The 18,346-nt window shown below is 39.0% G+C and overlaps 1 protein-coding gene across 1 annotated transcript in view; it reads right to left on the reverse strand.

The window, feature by feature from the left end:
* The window catches only part of LOC131062441 (uncharacterized protein At4g17910), a 182,536-nt gene that overhangs the window by 86,473 nt on the left and 77,717 nt on the right, over window positions 1-18,346 (reverse strand). The window contains exons 10-11 of the mRNA XM_057996107.2: window positions 17,088-17,214; window positions 16,775-16,879 (exon numbers count right to left, since the gene is read on the reverse strand). Coding sequence (XP_057852090.2) covers window positions 16,775-16,879; window positions 17,088-17,214 — 232 coding nt within the window. The remainder of the gene's footprint in view (window positions 1-16,774; window positions 16,880-17,087; window positions 17,215-18,346) is intronic.

An 18,346-nucleotide genomic window follows, 5' to 3' on the forward strand; every position in this document is an offset into this window, starting at 1 on the left:
CTAGACTTACTCCTAGCAATCCCACATCCAACCTCCAAGAATCTTATTGCATGATAAGCCTGAAATCGCACAACACACCCGTGCCTCCCATTCCCCTAACCTCCCTCGGTCTCTAATGTTTTCCTATTGCCTAGGAACAACACCCATCACTTTGTCCCCTATAAACCCTTCGCCCTGAAAATGCCCATCCATAATACCGTAACACCTCTTTCAAAATTACCACTCCTAAAGCAAATTCAAAGTGTTATGTGTTGATTGTAACTAGGTAGAATGCGGATTCCAATTGCCTTAAGGCAACATTGGAATCCGCCAAGGGCTGGGCCCTTCTCCTCTCACACGCTATTCTTAGGGCTGGGCCCTTCTCATCCCACACGCCACTCTTAGGGTTGGGCCCTATACATCTCGCATTCCTTAATACCACGCTACGTGCAAGATAACATACTTACATGAATAGGGCCGACCCTATCTAATAAAGGGTTTCGGTTAAAGTGATACAAATAAATTAAAGGTTATTAATTCATCATAAGCCGACTTGATTAGGAGTGGTTGCTCTCCTATAAATAAGTCATATACCTCTCACAATATCATTATGATGTCTGCAAGAAAATGCGAAATATATCCTCCTTGTGCAGCGAACTCCTTTACAAGCAATAGGTCACAGCGAATGTATTCTTCTTGTACAGCGAACTCCCTTACAAGCAGTAGGTCACAGCAAACTACATATATGTGCAGATCTAAGTGGTGCTCACAGCGAATTCCATATATGAACAGCAGATCCAATTAGTGATCACAGCGAACCAAATGAACAGCAGATCTAATTGGTGATTACGAATTCCATGAATCTCCATTGAAGGCTCAAGCAAAGGATTGCAACTAGTTGAAAGGTGCATACACAGCAAGACAAGTTAGAAGGACTGTAAAACATGATCACTGTCAACAAACTAGCTGTGTAGTCTTCCATACCATCTTCCTTGTGACTGCAACTTCTATACTCCAGATAAGTGTGTAATTGTTAATTGAATCTAAAACCATAATCAGATCTGAGGATCTTTTCTGGCTGGGTTTTTCCTCCTAGGAGGTTTTCCCAGGGTAACTTTGTCTTGTCTCTTTTGCATTCATTTCTTATCATGCTTAAGTCTGAAAATCTAATTAACCTAGTTGGAAACAAATTCTGATTTTCTGAGTACCATCTAATCTGAAAGTGCTAAAATTAACATTATGGACCATTATTTCCTCCAGCCCTATTTCTCAAATACTAATTGTTGTGAGTTATTCACACATCGCCCCATTGCAAATGGGGACCCCCACTCTTTTCTTGCTTCTTAGGTTGTGTTTGTGTCCTTAGCTATTAGCCTTTGCATTTGAAGGGGAAAGCAAGGTCAGGTGGCCAAGAGTCAAGTGAATAGCCTTGTGTGAAATATGAAATGAGTGAGTCTATAAGGTTTGCATGCCATATCAGTTGAATTAAAAGCCCTAGTTAAGGAGTTTATTGAAGTTGCCCATTTCATGTTGAGTGATAGATGAGTGAGTTTGCCTTGAGTCTTTTGCTTGAGAATTGGTGAAAGTATGAATTTGAGCATTTGAATGTGTAATGAAGTGATCATTAGCTCATTTGTAATCCGCTTCATCTCTAAGTCTTCTCTAGGCTTAAACTTCATGACTTCACAGTTTGAAGCAAACTTCATGCTTGGGAGATTTGGAGCAAACTTCTTCATGATGAAGATGGAGGAATGGAGAAATATGTAAACACTCACTTCATGTTAAAAAAAAATCCAAGGATCAGCTTCACGAGTAGCATATTTGAGGCGAATTTTACAATTTCATGGAGTTGCAAGGTGATTGAAACAAACTTCATGCTCGAGACTACATACATGGATGTCAATTTCATGACTTTAAGATTCCAAGCGAACTTCAGGAGTTACACATTTGAAGCGAACTTCATGATTTCACCCCTTGGAGCGAAGTGCCTACTTCATGAGTTCACCTTTAGGAGCGAAATCCTCTACTTCATGACTTGCTGTTTTGGAGCGAATTTGCAACTTCATGAGTTGTCATTTTGGAGCGAACTTCAGATTTGGGAGAGTTGGAGTGAAGTTCATAACAAGTATACTTCATAACTCAAGGATTTGGAACGAATTTCACACAAGCAAGCTTCACCCAAACAAACTTTGTGAGTTAGAAATCATTAGCGAACCTCATAAGTTGGAAGGGAAAGACAAACCTGATGAGCAAGATGAGAGAAACAACTTCAAGGGCACACCAACTAGAGCGATCTTCATCTTCAAAAGATTCATGAGCGAATATCAACTTCATGAATCAAGCTTCATGAGCGAGTTTCATGTTAAATCTTATGATTTGATCTACATTAACAACTTTATGATTTCAGTGAAGTGAGTGACTTCAAAAGACAAGGGCAACTTAATGAATATCAAGAGTGGAGTAAATTTCAAGACCCCCTTCTACAAGCGAAAATCAACTTCAAAGTGCTCCTTCGTGAAGGCAAATTCCTTTAGATCTTCTCATCAAACCTGCAAAACACATAAAATCAAGAGATATATCAAGCTAAGAAGAACTATCAAAAGTTATATATTATGTATTGGATATCATGTTTGTTTTGTTTTGCAGATGGGAGAGGATGGTGATTGCAAAGCGAAAAGATTGTAAGACCTACATCACCATGCAACAGGGGAAACTTCACGCCTAAGAGGAACTTCAACATTCCCCGCACCATGGAGACATGAAGAAATCAAAGGAGTGTGAAAGAGAAGTTATACAATCACTCCAAGGCAAGCAAGTGAGGATGAAGGAAGGACTCAGTCACCTCAATGCATCCCATCACCACTACTTCGAGCAAGCTTGTAATGTTGAGTATCAAGAAATGTCTTCACGATGATGATCTATCAAGCCTTCAAAATGTGAGTTGAGGTGGAATCCTAATCATCGTCCCAGTCATTACTTCCACCAATCAGAGGAGGTCCACATCAGCATGTCTAGATGCAATGTACTTGACTCACCAGTGATGGCACAAACTTCGAGGCACCTACCCCTAATATCTATTGATCCACACTTTCTGAATGTAATTTTCTCATTGGCTAAGGAGAGTTTGTTGTAACAAACCCTAACTAGGGTTTATATTGTAAAATCCTGGCCATTAATGGAGATTCAATCCTGGTCATTAATTGTAAATGAGCTCTCTACAAAAGCTCGGACTCTTCATTTGTAAAGGTTAATAGTTGGTTAATAGTCATTGGTTGGAGAATAGCTAATAGTTAGGAGAGAATAAAATAGCAATTATAATAGAAGTAGATTAGGAGAGGGAAGAATTGTTGGTATGACTTGTAAATGAGATACTCTTTTCATTTAAGTTATGGTGAAATTTGTTATTTCAACAAGCCTCATGGTACTACTTCTCAATTTATATTCATGTTGATTAGATCGAATGGAAGAAGTTGTTAATGTATTCATGTGGAATCCGCCTAGTCCATACCACTAACCTCTTACTGATTGTGAGCATGCCTTGTGTGGTCAACTGGATTGATATGAGCTTAACCTCGAATCGTTCTACACTCATTGATTATGCATTAACTTGAATGGTAATTGATGTTTGATGGTATTGATTTGAATATCTTTGAAATGTCCTTAGAAGATTGCACTGAGCTTGTGTCAAATTGTTCTATTTGATGGTGAGAGCATGCCCAGTAGGACTCCATAAATTCATTCATTCATCTTCTTACATTCTAGGTCCTAGCATAGACTTCTCAAACCCTATTCCTTTTTCTTTCTTTTTTTAATCTTCCACTCGAATAGATGGGATCTAAGTTCCAGTAAATCAAGCACTCAAGCATTTGAATGTAAGTCCCCTTGTGATTCCAGCATAATCACATCAACCAACAAAGCTTATCCACACGTAGTGACCCTACATTCATGAACCTTGGAATCGTCTCGAATGATCCTTAAGCTAATCTTCAGCATCCGAGAGATTTTGTTCAAGAGAGGATAAGATACTTATGGTATTTTATTTTGTGTTCGCATGTCTGTAAAAAACAAAATGCTAAAGGTGCTGGAGTTTAGAAGCTGCAATCCAGTTCACAAATGATCCCTCCAAGAACTTATCTTTCAGTGAGATGTTAAAATTTAGTCACTAATGGAAAGTGATCTACAACATACCAAGGTGGTAAGGCTCAAGAGAATGAGAAATTATTTCTCCTCTATCATCACCAATCTGCAGGCCATCCTCATCAAAGTCTTCACTCCATGGATTTGCAATTTAATTCTCTCTAAAGCAAGATCTGCCTGCAAGTGCACCATGAAAACCACCTGGCAGCTTGTATCCCTTCTACTGATGATTTGTACATTTATACCAGAATACTCCCCAAAACACCAAGATCGGCAACCACTTTCCTCTCAAAATCACTCCTTTACAAGTTCTCCCTTGCCAGGATGGCATGCAGAATGCTTGGGACCTAATGCTAGCAAATATTTCAGCAAAGTTTGTCATTAATTTTGTCAGGTCATATCAAGTTGATGTTGATGTACTTGGTGTTTCAAACCATCTTTAAATGGCTGGAAGCAGCAACCATCTCATTCAAAAATTTATAAAAGGAGAGATTCACAATGTAAATGCTAAATGTGTGTGCCTTCATAATCCAAGAGTCCCTTTCAGATTTTAAAAAAGGAAAAGACGGAGTAAAGTCACAAAAATGCAATCAGCAAGGAGTTGTGAAGAGAATACTGGTCCACAAAATCATCGCTTTGGACTCCAATCAACCCCCAAATCAGGAATCTCTTCCACAATCAAGGTATTATCTGATCTCTCCACTTCATAACAATGCTACTATTAGTAATGCCTTCAGAAGTCCTCAGATTCAAAGTATTCATCTGCCGCCTCCATTTCAAAACAATGTGGCAGTTATTAATGCTTTGTTAAATGAAGGTGACTATTAAGGCTAAAATGTGTCTTTTAACCAGGGAACATTTTCAATCTCTAAATCCAAGAGAGTTGCATCCAATGCTGCTATCTCTACTGCTATTGCCTTCAGCCCCATTCTGCAAAAAGTTATTTCCATGATCCAGGGACTCAACAAAAAATGCTGCTGCAATTCATGCTTTCGAGTTTCAACAAGGGATATTTTTCAATCTCAAAATTCAATAGCCTATATAAGCATTAAAATATCTGCTGCTAATCCCTTCAGCTCCATGTTCCAAAAAAGTCAACCTGCCACTGAGTTTGATGACCTCCCTTCCAATTACAAAGATAAAGCCACACAAGACCATAGCCACACTGTGATGTCCCCTTCTGGAGTTACCCTAGACTTTGAACACAAAATTAATTATCAAAGCTATTGTCTGTTTGATATAGTGAATATAGATATGATCTGTTACAGGTCTGATCTAATTCACATTTGCTGCTCACGGTGATCTTTCCTTGATCTGTATTCGTGTTCTTGTAATGGTTGCGGCAGATGCTTCAGTCTGTCTTCATCCGATCACTATAAGTTTTCTGGTCTGATTCAATACCTTTCCTTGCTGATTCCCTAGATGGTTTGATATAATAATTCTCATTCTTTTTCACCTGATGCCTTCAATTCAATTAGAGTTCCCCTTTTTATATCTCTCATTTTCGCTTGGAAGGTTATGTCCCTTGCTTTGGACACAACCTTCCCAAGAGTAGCATCCCCTTATCATATCCTTTGCCCCTTGAAAAGTTTGTGTTTACTAACTAATGACATGGCTGCCTTAATTGCTTGTAAATTTGCTGTTGCTAACTAATGATGTGGCTGCCTTGATTACCATAGAGGATTCTGATCGCAGCCTTATGAATATTGAAATCGCTGAATTATGAGGTGGCTGCTAGTACACATGGTCACCATCTGTGATGTATCAACTTTGGGTCAATTATTTTCTTTTGCTGTTTGGTCTGGTTTGAGTCTCAGAAAATTGCGAGGTCCTGAAAGTCATTTTCCTTGTATTACGGGTGGTGTGAATTGTGAACATTGAGGTCATGGTGAGGGCATGACACACACTAATGTACTGTACATTTCGCAAGCCCTATCCAGAACCCTACTTCAAATCTGAGTCATGTTGTGACCTTTTCACACACCACCCCATTGCAAATGGGGACCCTCCCTTTAACCTGCTTTCTTGGGTTTTGTTTAGAGCCTTGTGACCTTCCTGCTTCAGTGTTGTCAAGTTTGTTAGTTTTGAATGGCCTGAGTTTTGAACATTATGAGTCAATGTGTGCAAGCCATGGTTAGAACAAAGTCTAGACGTCGTCATTGTGTCTAGAAAGCCCAAAGGACGAAGATCGCAATTGATTTGAGCTAAATTGGACAACTTTCCATTTTTGGAAAGTTTTGCTTTTTTGCTTTTCCTATTTTTTAGGAAGTTTCGTTTTTGGCATTTTGAGCACGATCCCCAAAATGGCTATTTTTTAGAAATTTTTTCCTATTTTTTAGGAAACCTTGCTTTTTTCAGAAAGTAGATCTAGGGTTTGCACTATTCGCATTGAAATAATCAACAAATTCCTCCTAAAATCCAAGTTTTAACCCAAAAAGCTAATCTCCTAAATTTTAGGAATCTAGTGAATGATTGAAGCATAGTTTTCAAATTTCAAGGCAATCCAGTAAAAATTGCACAAGTTATGGAGATTTCAAGTTTTGATCATGTGGTTCTTGAAGTTCATAAAGTTCGCCCTCTTTGGTTCCTGACAATCAAGAAAGTCCGCCCTTGGTCAAGGTCATGATTCCTGAGATCCACTAAGTCCACCTTGGTGTTGGTGCACAAAGTTGATAAAGTCCGCCTTGGTGTTGGTGCACAAAGTTGATAAAGTCTGCCTTGGTGTTGGAGGCTAAGTACCATGGAAGTAAGCAAGTCCGCCCTCCAAAGGGTCATACATCAGGCCAAGTCTGCCCTATAGATGATGGGGAAAGAGCATAAGTTTAGCCAAGTCTGCCCTAAGGCATATCATTTGGTGCATGAAGCTAACAAAGTCCGCCCTTGGAGAATGTGGTGTGCATGAAGGAGATGAAGTCCGCCCCATGGACATAAGGAAAGGTGCACAAGTTTGATGAACTCCGCCCTCTTTGGTGCATGAAATCAGTTAAGTCTGCCCTCATTGATCACAAGTTGAGATAAAGTCCACCCTTGGTCAAGGTTGTGGTTCCTAAAGTCTATCAAGTCCGCCCTAGCAAGGAAAATCAAAACAAAGAAGTCCGCCCTCATGAGATAATTGCTAAATTTGAAAACAAAGGAATATTCCAAGATGAGGCCAGCGAGATTTGAAGAAGTTCGAAATAAGACCAAAATAGAAAGTTTTTGGATTTGAAGATTTGAAGATCCAGTTCGAATTATGGACTGAAAATGAATTTACAAACTTGCATTCGAAAGACAAGATGAAGTTCGAACTTGCTTGAGAGATGGCAAGTCAACTGAAGACCAAATTAGAAACATTCTTTGAAGATTCGAAGGACTGAGGATGAAATAGAAACAAATTTTGGAAGATTTACTGAGTTTCTAAATGAAGAATTCAAACTCCAATACAAATGCCTTTCATTCTTTCATTTCCTCATATGAAGTTCAAACTTTCAAGAGCGAGTTGAAAGAGTTTTTGAGAGAAGTTTTCTGTAGGTGAAGGGCCTTTTTGTGAGAATTTTTAAGAGTTTTTGCAGGTTGGAAGTGATTTCAAGAAAGATTTCAAGTATAAGTCTGAGATTTTCAACCATTTTTCACAAGTTTGCACACAGATTTTGGAAGGACCTTGACTGTTTGGAAGACAAATTCATTTATTTTCTGATTAACATCTGGTTTTTCATCCTCCAAGCAGCTTCTTTTCTCATTCTTCTTCTTTCTTCGAAGATTTGGATGACCTTCGAAGCAAGGACATCACGCAAAATGAAGTTTCTAGTGAACAAAGATTCCCCTCCGGAATCGAAGATGAGTTCTAAATGGAAGCAAGTTGGTGACACATACTTGGGTCCCATTGACCTCCGGGAATTTAAGAAGAGAATGTATGTCATAGGCGCTCAATTACCTACCGCAATTGCGTGAAGGATGATGAACAATGGAATCGTACAAACTGCTGCTTTCCTTCCAGCGATGCAATGTACTGAGTTAGTAGCAAAATGCTCCAAACATTATAACCCAGCAAGCAAAGAAATAGTAGCCCCCGATGGCAGAATCCTGGCGAACCTCGGAGAAGTGGCGATCAGAGAAGCATTCCGTATCCCCGAGTACCACAAAACTGTTTACATAACTAGGGACGAGGCAACACAATTGTACAAGGATAACGTAGAGGAATATGAAGCTAACATCAACCATCAATGGTTGGAAAAGCTAAGGAAAGAAAGTTCTAAAATACTCAAACTCCTTGTATGGGAATACTTCAAGGAAGATTATGGAGACCTCATTGTTCTATTGAACAGGGTTATGGGAAGCCAGCAGGGTGCTCCTTTTGAACCATGGATATACTACTTTATCCATGAGGTCACCGCTGGAGTGAAGATGATTAACTAGGCAAGGATTATTAGTGATAACCTTGATGATCAATTGAGAAATTTGGAAAAGAATAGGACTTTCTACATGAGTTCCTACTTGTTCTATTCTTTGGCCAGAACATAAGGGTACAGAGGTATTGTATGTAGAGGCGTTGTCGGGAACAAAGAAAACCAGTTTCATGTTTATGACTACCATCCCCAGCTGCACTTAGAAGAAAAGTTCCACTTAAAGAGAGTTAATGATACATGCCTGATGCATATCACCAGAACCCTTCAAGGAGGTACCCATCAATGACTCTCTCAAGAGTCGATGGGCTTCATTAGTAGATTTGGATATTGGTTTATCCAGTACCCTAAGTTTAATTATCTAAGGATTTAGGGATACTCGGGACAGCCATACAAATTGCCTATGTTTCCCACGAACAGGATGGTACTACTTGAGGTAGTACGGCAGTTAGAAAATTTTTATGAGTGTCAAGAGGAAGAAGCAAAAGACAAAAGCGTCTTCGCTTACTATTGGGAATGGGTTAGAAACATATCCTTCATCCCAAGAGGCTGTGCTAATAAGGAGATCCACTGGTACCCATTTTTCCAGTACCAGGCTAGGAGTAATTTTGAACCTTTTCATAAAATGGAGAAAGTAAATGAAGTAAAATCCAAGCATAGGCCAGACTTAGAAGATTATTGGGCTAACGTTGTTGACAACTTCGACATAAGGAGGAGGTTGTGGTCTAGAATTCCACTAAATTTAATCAGAGTTTCTGAAGTATTCCGAGTAGCAGACCAGCTTGAAGAGGACAGTGAGAATGAGCAACCGCACTATGCCGTCTTGAAAAATGAGCCTCTTGCCCCTATTGATTGGTCAAAGGTTGAGAGGTCTAACCTTGGAGACCTTATGAGGCCAGTAATTGAATATTCCAAATGGTGGGCAGCTCAAAAAACAAAGGAACTTAAGGCGAAGAATGTTACTTTCACATATGATCATATGGGGACGGATGAATCTATGTCCTCGAATCATGGTGTAACGTCCAGTGGCCACAGGAACCTCAAAAGTGTGGGATCAAGGAAAAGAAAAGGGCCCACTACAAATTCATCGAGGGCAAAAGGAAAGAAGGTCGCTGGAGAGGTAGATGTAGGCAAACCACAACAGTCAAGGGAAGGTCACTTGACCATAAGTGCTTCCTCTACCACGCCACTGAGAGTGATAATTGATGAGCAAGAGCAAGATGTTGAGACAGAAGAACAAGAAATGAGAGTTCCTTCTCCTGTCATCAAGGAGATCGGGGAGGAACCAGTTCAGTTCCCATTTCAAGAACCTAGACAAGAACCCAAAGTGGTTGAAGTTATCGAAGTTGAGAACTTGGAGCAGCCAAGAGAATTCTTGGATGGCATAGTCACTGGACCAAAGGAGGTAGAAAATAATTTTGATGAGAGTGGCGTGGAGTAGTCAACCATTCCTGATTGGTTGAGAGAAAGAATTAAAGCCAAAGTTCTTGAAGAGGTTCACCATATAGATAATACAGCTAAACTTTTGGCTGAGTTAGATAAATCCAGCAAGATGAAGCCGCCCAAGCCAACCAAGAGATTCTCCTTGATCCAAAGAGATAGTGCAGGATGCAAGACAATTCAAGTGGCAATACCTAAGGCAGGGAAAACTCAGGATAACATCACTCCTGAGGATTATGAAATCACTACTGTGAACTTGGGTAAGCCTACTCAGGTCCAAGAGATCAGCAAGACTAGCAAGGGAAAAGGAAAAAAGAAAGAAGGTTGAAGATGAGAATGAGCAATGGAAGAGATATGTTCAACATTAGACAAAACCTATAGATCGAGAGGAGGTACTTGTTGCTCCACCCATACCTCTTCCACAAGATTCATTAAAGGATTATGAGGACATGAAGACAACTTTCAAAGAAGCTAAAGAATGGACTGTTGATGCCTCAGAACGTGCTGACATACTCATTCAGAACCTGATATCAGCAAATGACTCCACATCTTCCTTACTGAGCAGAATTCAAGACATAGCTGAAGCTTTCAGCTTGGGAAGATATTGAAGATATTCAAAGAAGAATCATTCCATATTTGAAAATAATCAGAGAAATTTCTCAGTAGGATCTTGTAGACAAAAAAGTCATCCAGCCCGGTGACCTATATGATTTCAGCACTTGGTACTTTGCCTTGGTTACAAGGGTTGAATCTTTGAGAAAATTTGAGGCTAAGTGTTCAAAAATTGAAAAGACCATCAAAGGTATTCAAGACAAAGTCTTCTTTGTGGCAGCTGAGATATTGCAACAGGATGAGGTGCGAGAGAAGCATCTGCGTGCAGAGAATTTGAGGGCCAAAGTTCAAGGAAACTTCTTCAAAGTTTCAAGGCCAATTATCAAGGAGGATCTCTCCAGAGTTTCGAGCTTCATACGCATAGATGAAAATTTCCTGACACAAGCAACTGGCTGGGAAGACACTCTCGCCACCTGTACTGATGATGTAGATATGGTTGACTTCCAAATTAGCAACTTGCCAAGTGTCACCATAGAGGAGGTGCGACTTCTTGTGTCTAGGTACATTGAATCTACAAAGAAGGAAACTGGAAACTCACCTCAGTGAGAATAGCAGCTGCACCACTTGTCTCCTTGTTCATTTTAACTGTTAGAGTTTGGGGAAACCCTAATTAGGGTTTTGAACTTTTAATTTGAGCCCTTGATCATTGTTCGATCTTGACCATTCAAAAATTTTGAACTCCTATATAAGGTTGCCTCCTCTCATTTGGAGAGTGTGGTGAGGTCTTTGAAATATTGTTGCATGAAGGTCATTTTTCAGATAATATATTACATGTGTGCTTTCTCTTAAGGCTTTGTAATCCCTATTGTTTGAGTGATTAAGCAAGGTTTTCAATTTCTTCAACACATTAGTTTAGATTTTATTTCATGTTGTTAGATTGAATGAAAGATCTGATGAGTATTGGTTTATGGTGTATCTCCGCTCATACTTTTGTTGAATGGATGATTTCCATTCACTATGTAAAGTTAGTCTGAGCTTTCCATTTTGTGCATGCTTAAACTTCTGATCATAAGCACATCCCTTGAAGATTGCATCCACTTTGTGTAAGTTGTCTTAAGTGAAGCGAAACAAAGTGTGGTTTATTGAGTTCACCGAATCAATACCATCTCTGGAATTCATAGGATTAGAGTAGAATTCTCAACCCTTATCCCTTTTGTCTTTTTTTGAAAGTCTTAAACCTTGAAAATCCAAGAAAAAAAAAGGAGAAAGAAAGAGAGAGCTTTAATTGATAAATTCATCTAAGTCCCAAAGTTGTTGATAACTAGTTCAAGCGTAAGCCCCTTTGCGTATTACCAGCGAATCACAACGCCCATTGAGCTTATCCACACGTCAAGACCTGACGAAAGAAACCTTGGAATCACCATATGATCTTCTTTGCAATCTTAGCATAAGCGGTGATTTTTCAAAAGAGGATAAATTATCTTTGGGTACTCTATTCTATTGTTCGGTATATGATAAAACGTACACCAACAAGTCAGAACCCCCACGTCAAATCACAATCTAATGGTCAACTGCACCTTGTCTGGGCTTAAAAAAATGCCACAATTCCCCAAGTGGCCCATACATAGAGGCTTGAGATATAGAGAAGGAAGCCAATGAAACCCTTCCTAGGCTCCTGCTTTAGCTGCCTGAATCAATGATCTGAATGCATACAAACTACAAAAGAGCAATGAGAAGTTGATCAATTGCCTCAACTATCTGATAAATGATAATAAGAATCTTACTAAGACAACGCAGTAAACTGCTACATGTTGTGACGTTTTCACACATCGCCCCATTGCAAATGGGGACCCCCTACTTTTTAGGCCCTCCCGGTCTTTTGGCTTGCGGTTTTGGGGTCTTTTCGCAGCAATCTCGACAGTCTCTCTACTTTGCAAGTGTTTGGGGGTCATATTGGTCAAGTCTGCCTTTCGTTTGAGCAAATTCGGCTAAGTCTAGGACTCGTTTTGTGAATTTTAGGGTTTTTGCCTTCTGTCCTAGATTTTAGGGGTTTCTGTTAGGGTTTTGGGAAAAATGAACATACGACTGGAATCAGGACCCCTCAAGGGACCTCCTAGTAAAATTTGAGCCCAAACAGAGCAACTTTCTATTTTTAGAAAGTCCCTATTTTTTAGGGATTTTTCCAAGTCCCGGAATGTTGCCATTTTGCCAAAAATCAAACTTACTATTTTTAGTAATTTCTTTTTAGTAAGTTTCTATTTATAGTAAGTCATTCCTGCACCCTGTCTAAGGATCTAACACTAACACCTAGAAAGTTTCTATTTTTGGAAAGTCAGTACTGGCAGGGTCAGTCAGACAAGGCGACAAGGATCAGGTGTTCGCAGACATTTCTAATTCCGGAAAGTTAGACAGTAGACAAAGAGAGCTAGAAATGGGTCAAGTGCTGGAAATCCATTCCTAAAATGGAAAGCTCGAGAAAACACTTCAAAATCTCAGGAGGTCAAAATATTCTAAGTCTGGAAGATTAAATGAAAGAAAAATCCGTGAATCCGTGGCTAGAGGAGAATTGTGCCCAAATCTGGAGACAAGCGCCAAAGTGAGATTCCCAAGGAGAGAAGGAAAATCCATGAATCCTTCTCCTAGTCAAAATTGCGCCCAGGTATGAGCTTGGGCGCCAAAATGAAGACCCCAGGGATTCACAAAGAATTCCATGAATCCTTCTCCGGGTGAAAATTCCGCCCAAGCCAGGTGGAGGGCGCCAAAACAGGATGTCCAAGGATAACAAAGAAAAGATGAAATTCCTTGACCAAGTGTGATTTGCGCCCAAGGATGCAATCGAGCGCTAGAATGGGATTCCCATGGACAGAAGGAAAATCTGTGAATCCATGGCCAAAGCAAAAATCCACCCAAATGTGGAGTCCGGCGCCAAAATGGGATTCCCATGGACAAAAGGAAAATCCGTGAATCCTTGGGCAGAGCAAAATTGCACCCAAGTCTGCAGTCAGGCACCAAAATGAAGAAGGCAAGGACAGATGGAAAATTCCATGAATCCATGGCATAGTGAAATTTCTGCCCAAGTATGCAGTCGGGCGCCAAAATGAGGAAGGCAAGGATAGATGGAAAATTCCATGAATCCATGGCATAGTGAAATTTCCACCCAAGGATGCAGTTGGGCACCAAAATGGGTCAAGCAAGGATAGATGGATAAATTTCATGAATCCTCCACATAGAGAAAATTCCACCCAAGCTAGAAGTTGAAATTTTGCCTAAGGCATAGAATCCAAGGAGTCAAGGAGGAATAGAAAGTAAAATTCCCCTCGAGCAAATTTTTTGAATTTGCCTATGTTTAGACACCGAATCTCGCCAGAATGTGGAAATTGTTATAGATTCAGAATCGTGGCAGAATTCTCCATCCAATGAACCTGGCTCCTAAATTTTAGGAGGATCCCTAAAAAATAGGGATGTTGAAAAGAAGACATGGACAATTCACAAAACAATGAATTCCTTCCTCAGGAGGAATTTCCGCCCCAACCTTGTGGAGGGTGCCAGAATGAACAATGCACAAAGAGATGAATTCCTTCATCGAGGAAGAATTGCACCCAAGAAGAAGAAATTCCAGGAAAGGTGAAAAATTGACTAAGTGTTTGAAATTTCTTCCTTCAGGACATAGTTCTTGGAAATCATGAAAATTGGCTAAGGTATGAAGAATTTCCTTCCTCAAGGTAAGGAACAAATTTCTTTCCAAAGGAGAATTCCTCCACAACAAGAAATCACACCCAAGGATGAATTGAAGATAAAATTTCTAAGGCAAGGAAGGAATCATGGATGAACTAAACAAGAAATTTCCCCCCAGGGAAAAATTTGAAAAATCCATTCTCGGGCATCAAATCACATCCAAATTTCAAAAGTTTTACAAATTTGGATTCGTAGGAGAATTCTCTTCCTCCTGGACTTGAAACCCTAATTTGTGCAAAATTCCTAAAAAATAGGAGATGTCGAAAAATCATTGAAAATCTTTTCCAGAACAAGGCAACTTCAAAAACTTCAAGAAAATACTTCCAGAGTCAGAGATTCTCCCTCTTGAAGTTTTCTCTCTAGGGTTTTTTCCACCAAGTGTCAGCCGAGTCAACAGACGCTAAATTAATGAAGCATCTCTTTGCAAGCAGCCGTCACATTTATGGCATTATGACGGATTCTTCGTGCATGTCGTCGTCACTTGGAGAATGATGGGCATTTATGATGGTGTCGGTTATATTCTGGGCATAGTCAACATCATGGGGCACATTTAATGAGCTAGTGGGCGCTTTTTTAGGCTCTTTTAAATTAATTGTACATGGGCATGATGGGTTATTAATTGCCGATTCCCACCTTGTTGCACCTTGAGTGGGGAATCTTTAGGGCAAACCCTAATTAGGATTTTGCATGTAATCATGGCTTGAGGCCTATATAAGGGGGTGACCCCCTCATTTGTAAGGGGGAGAGACTATCGTCAAAGATTGTTGTTGAGAGTTTTTGAAGCAAACACTTAATACATTATTCAATTGTTGGTGTGTTCTTGTGTTGTTTTGGAGCTCGCATGGTCTCATTCTCTTCATAGATTAGATTTGCTTTCATGCTGTTAGACGAACTCGATTTGATAGGATCGCTTGTTGCAAAATTCGTGCTCATACTTTGGGTGTGCAGTTGATTGTTGCATACCGTGCAAAGTTAGCCTGAGCCTCCGTTATATGTGTATTTTCAACTTCGATTATCAGAAGAGATTGTTTGATTTGATGGTTTCTCTTGATGATTTGAAAATCTTTAACACACCCTCTGAAGATTGCACCGCCTTCGTGTAGTTGTGCATTGCTGACAAAGCAAAGCATGGTTGGATTTTGCGCAAGTTACCCTGTCTCCTTGTTCATAGGATCAGATTACTTTTAGTCTAGTTTTTCTCTGCCCTGTTCCTATTTACTTTCCACATAATTCAAAATCCAGAAGATCCAAAACTAGAGCTTTTATTGCAAATCACCCATATAAAAAATTCTTGACCTTGCATAAGTTTCTTCAACATACGTAAGGCCCCTTGGGTTATCAGCAAACCCATCAAACAACTGAGTCACATCCACGCAGTGAAGGAACCTTGGGAATTAGCCGTTTGAACTTTAAGTAATCCTAGCATACGGACTAATCTTGATCAAGAGAGGATAAGGTGACCGTTGGTGACTTTATTCTATGTTAGACGCGGTCATAAAAAACACGTCAACACTATAGACAGCTATGAATGAGGGCATTCAACTGGGCGAATTCTCGTAATGACTCTTCAAGTCTACTGCTACGCCTGCCAACTCAGTCTAGAGAACAATGCTAAGGGATCAGGATCCAACTCACGCCAATGATGGAGACCTTGGGAGCGCTATGGCATAAATTTACTGTTGTATATGTTGCTACTCTTAGTTTTCTGAACTTTTGGCTTGATATTGTTCCTGATATGAAGCTTTTACAGAGTAACTTTGTGTTGAAAAACTAGTAGGCTGTTAGTTGTCCTTTGTTTATCTCAGTTTAACTGTTTTATTATGCAAACCTTGGGAGAACTATGGCATAACTTTACTGTCATCAACGTTCCTACTCTTAGACTTTATATTTTTGGCTTAATATTGCTCCTGATATGAAGCTTTTACTTATGTAACTTCATATTGAAAACCTAGTTGTTAGGCTGTTAGTTGTCCTTACTTTATCTCAGTTTAACTGTTTGGTCTCAGACTTCGTATCTTTTTACTGCATGATTTTCCATAAAAGGCAGTCTTGATCCACTTTAAAAAGTGATATACAATCATGTTTTTATCAAGTACAAAAATCATGGCACATCATTTGATAACCATGTTTCTTATCTTAGCAAAAACAGCCGCTTGAACTGAATCAGCCATCTTGTGCATTTCAGCACAAGGGAAAATATTAATATATCTACCCTTTTGGCCACATGTAAGGATTTTGGCTCTGATTATAGTTTAGCTCTTTACTAAATGATCAATCTTAGTTGCAAATTCTGTAAGTTCCTTCTTTTCTACATTTATGGGTAACTTTCCCTGCTTTCCCTTCTTGCATAAGAATACAGAAATTACAAGGAGGTCACAAATAAACAAAACAGCTAAAGAGAGAAACAAAACCTTCATTATGTTATCATGTTTGTTCATTGGATTTCTATGTACAGATAAAAAAGGAGATCAAGGTTTAAGCAAAACTGGTTTGGTGACGAGATTTTATGCGTCGATAGCAATATACATAACAAGTTATTGTAAGCATACCAAAAAGACTGAAGATGCCTTCTTTGTTCAGACTGAAAATATTTGTACCCCTCCCATCTGAGAGAAGGTACTTATTTAGCCCACATAGTAGAGCTACTTGATAAACTGAAACATACACAACAAAGAGATTGATTCAATACACATTAACGTAGTAATCAAAGGATGATGAATGCTAAAATATCAATGTTCTGGCAATCCTTTTAACAGCAATTTTTACATTCACTTGTGCTTGTAAATAAAAAGCACACATAAAGTAACATCAATTTACACAATTTAGCAGAAAAACTACAAACATGGAAACCCCAAATTATACCTACGAGTATCAAACATCCAAAGAAGCCACAATATTGAGGACGAATATGGATCATAGATGTCAAAATGACCACTGCAGCAAGAGTGAAAAAGAAATTCCAGTGTACACCGTACTCGCCAGCATGCACCTAAAAGGGATATAATTAATCACAATATTATGTAAGCTATTCATGACATGTGAACGGGCTCTTGGGCCTTAACACCAGCATATACAAATCTAGTATATCAACAAAACCCGTACATTCATAATATTCCACAACTCTGCATATTAAAAGAAATTACAAGCACAACAAATAGGTACCAAATTCATTCAGATGTGTCTGAACTTTAAACATAAAAAATTTAGATATGTGACAATTTAACATATTTTTATTAGACTGCTAACATAGAAAATTTTAACATTAACTAGTATTAAATATATTTTCATCCTACTCATATAAAACAAATTGAAATCCATTATTGGGTCTTGATAACAGTATATAAAAATCTAGTAATATCATTGAGACCTATTTGTTCATAATATTCGGAGACTATCAGCTAATTTAAGACCAAAACAAACAAATTGCAAATTCAATAAGATATTGCAGGCACTGAAATAGATATCACTTATGCTTGTAGTACCTGGACTGACATATGGTATTAAAGTTGTGCTCTAATAAACCAAAGTAGTTGTATAAAGCAAAGACCACATGTTTATGGTTATGTTTGTGTGCAGCTGTTAAAATTTCTTTGTTAGTATTGGTCAATCAAGTGGATAGCAATGGTTGTCTCAACTGCCGCACTCACAGCCACCATTCTGCCTATGGTTGTGTTGATGTGTGTTTTATGCATGATCGAACACAGAATTAAATACCAAAGTATTTTACCCTCTCTTGAACAAAATCACCTCAAGTGTTAAATATCTCATCAACTAAGACGATTCAAAGGTTTCTACAGTCAGTTCTTCACATGTGGATAACTCAATGGCTAATGTGATTTGATGTTGTCACTTGGGGACTTAACACAATTGTTCAGATTTGTCAAGCTTATCATGAATGAGGATAGGTTGCCAATGACTTCAAATGATTTTGCAATTATAGCTCTTGATTTAATCTAACAAAGGATTTTCAAACAAAATGCAAAAGGAATAAGGGTTTAGGAGTTCTAATAGAAAACCTAGAATGCAAGACGTAATGAATGATTCAATGAGATCCAACTAGGCAAGGTTTCACCATCAAAGAACAATTCGACACATGCTTAGTGCAATCATCTAAGGTAATG

This window comes from Cryptomeria japonica, chromosome 8, assembly GCF_030272615.1.
Source record: "Cryptomeria japonica chromosome 8, Sugi_1.0, whole genome shotgun sequence".
Taxonomy (NCBI): Eukaryota; Viridiplantae; Streptophyta; class Pinopsida; order Cupressales; family Cupressaceae; genus Cryptomeria; species Cryptomeria japonica.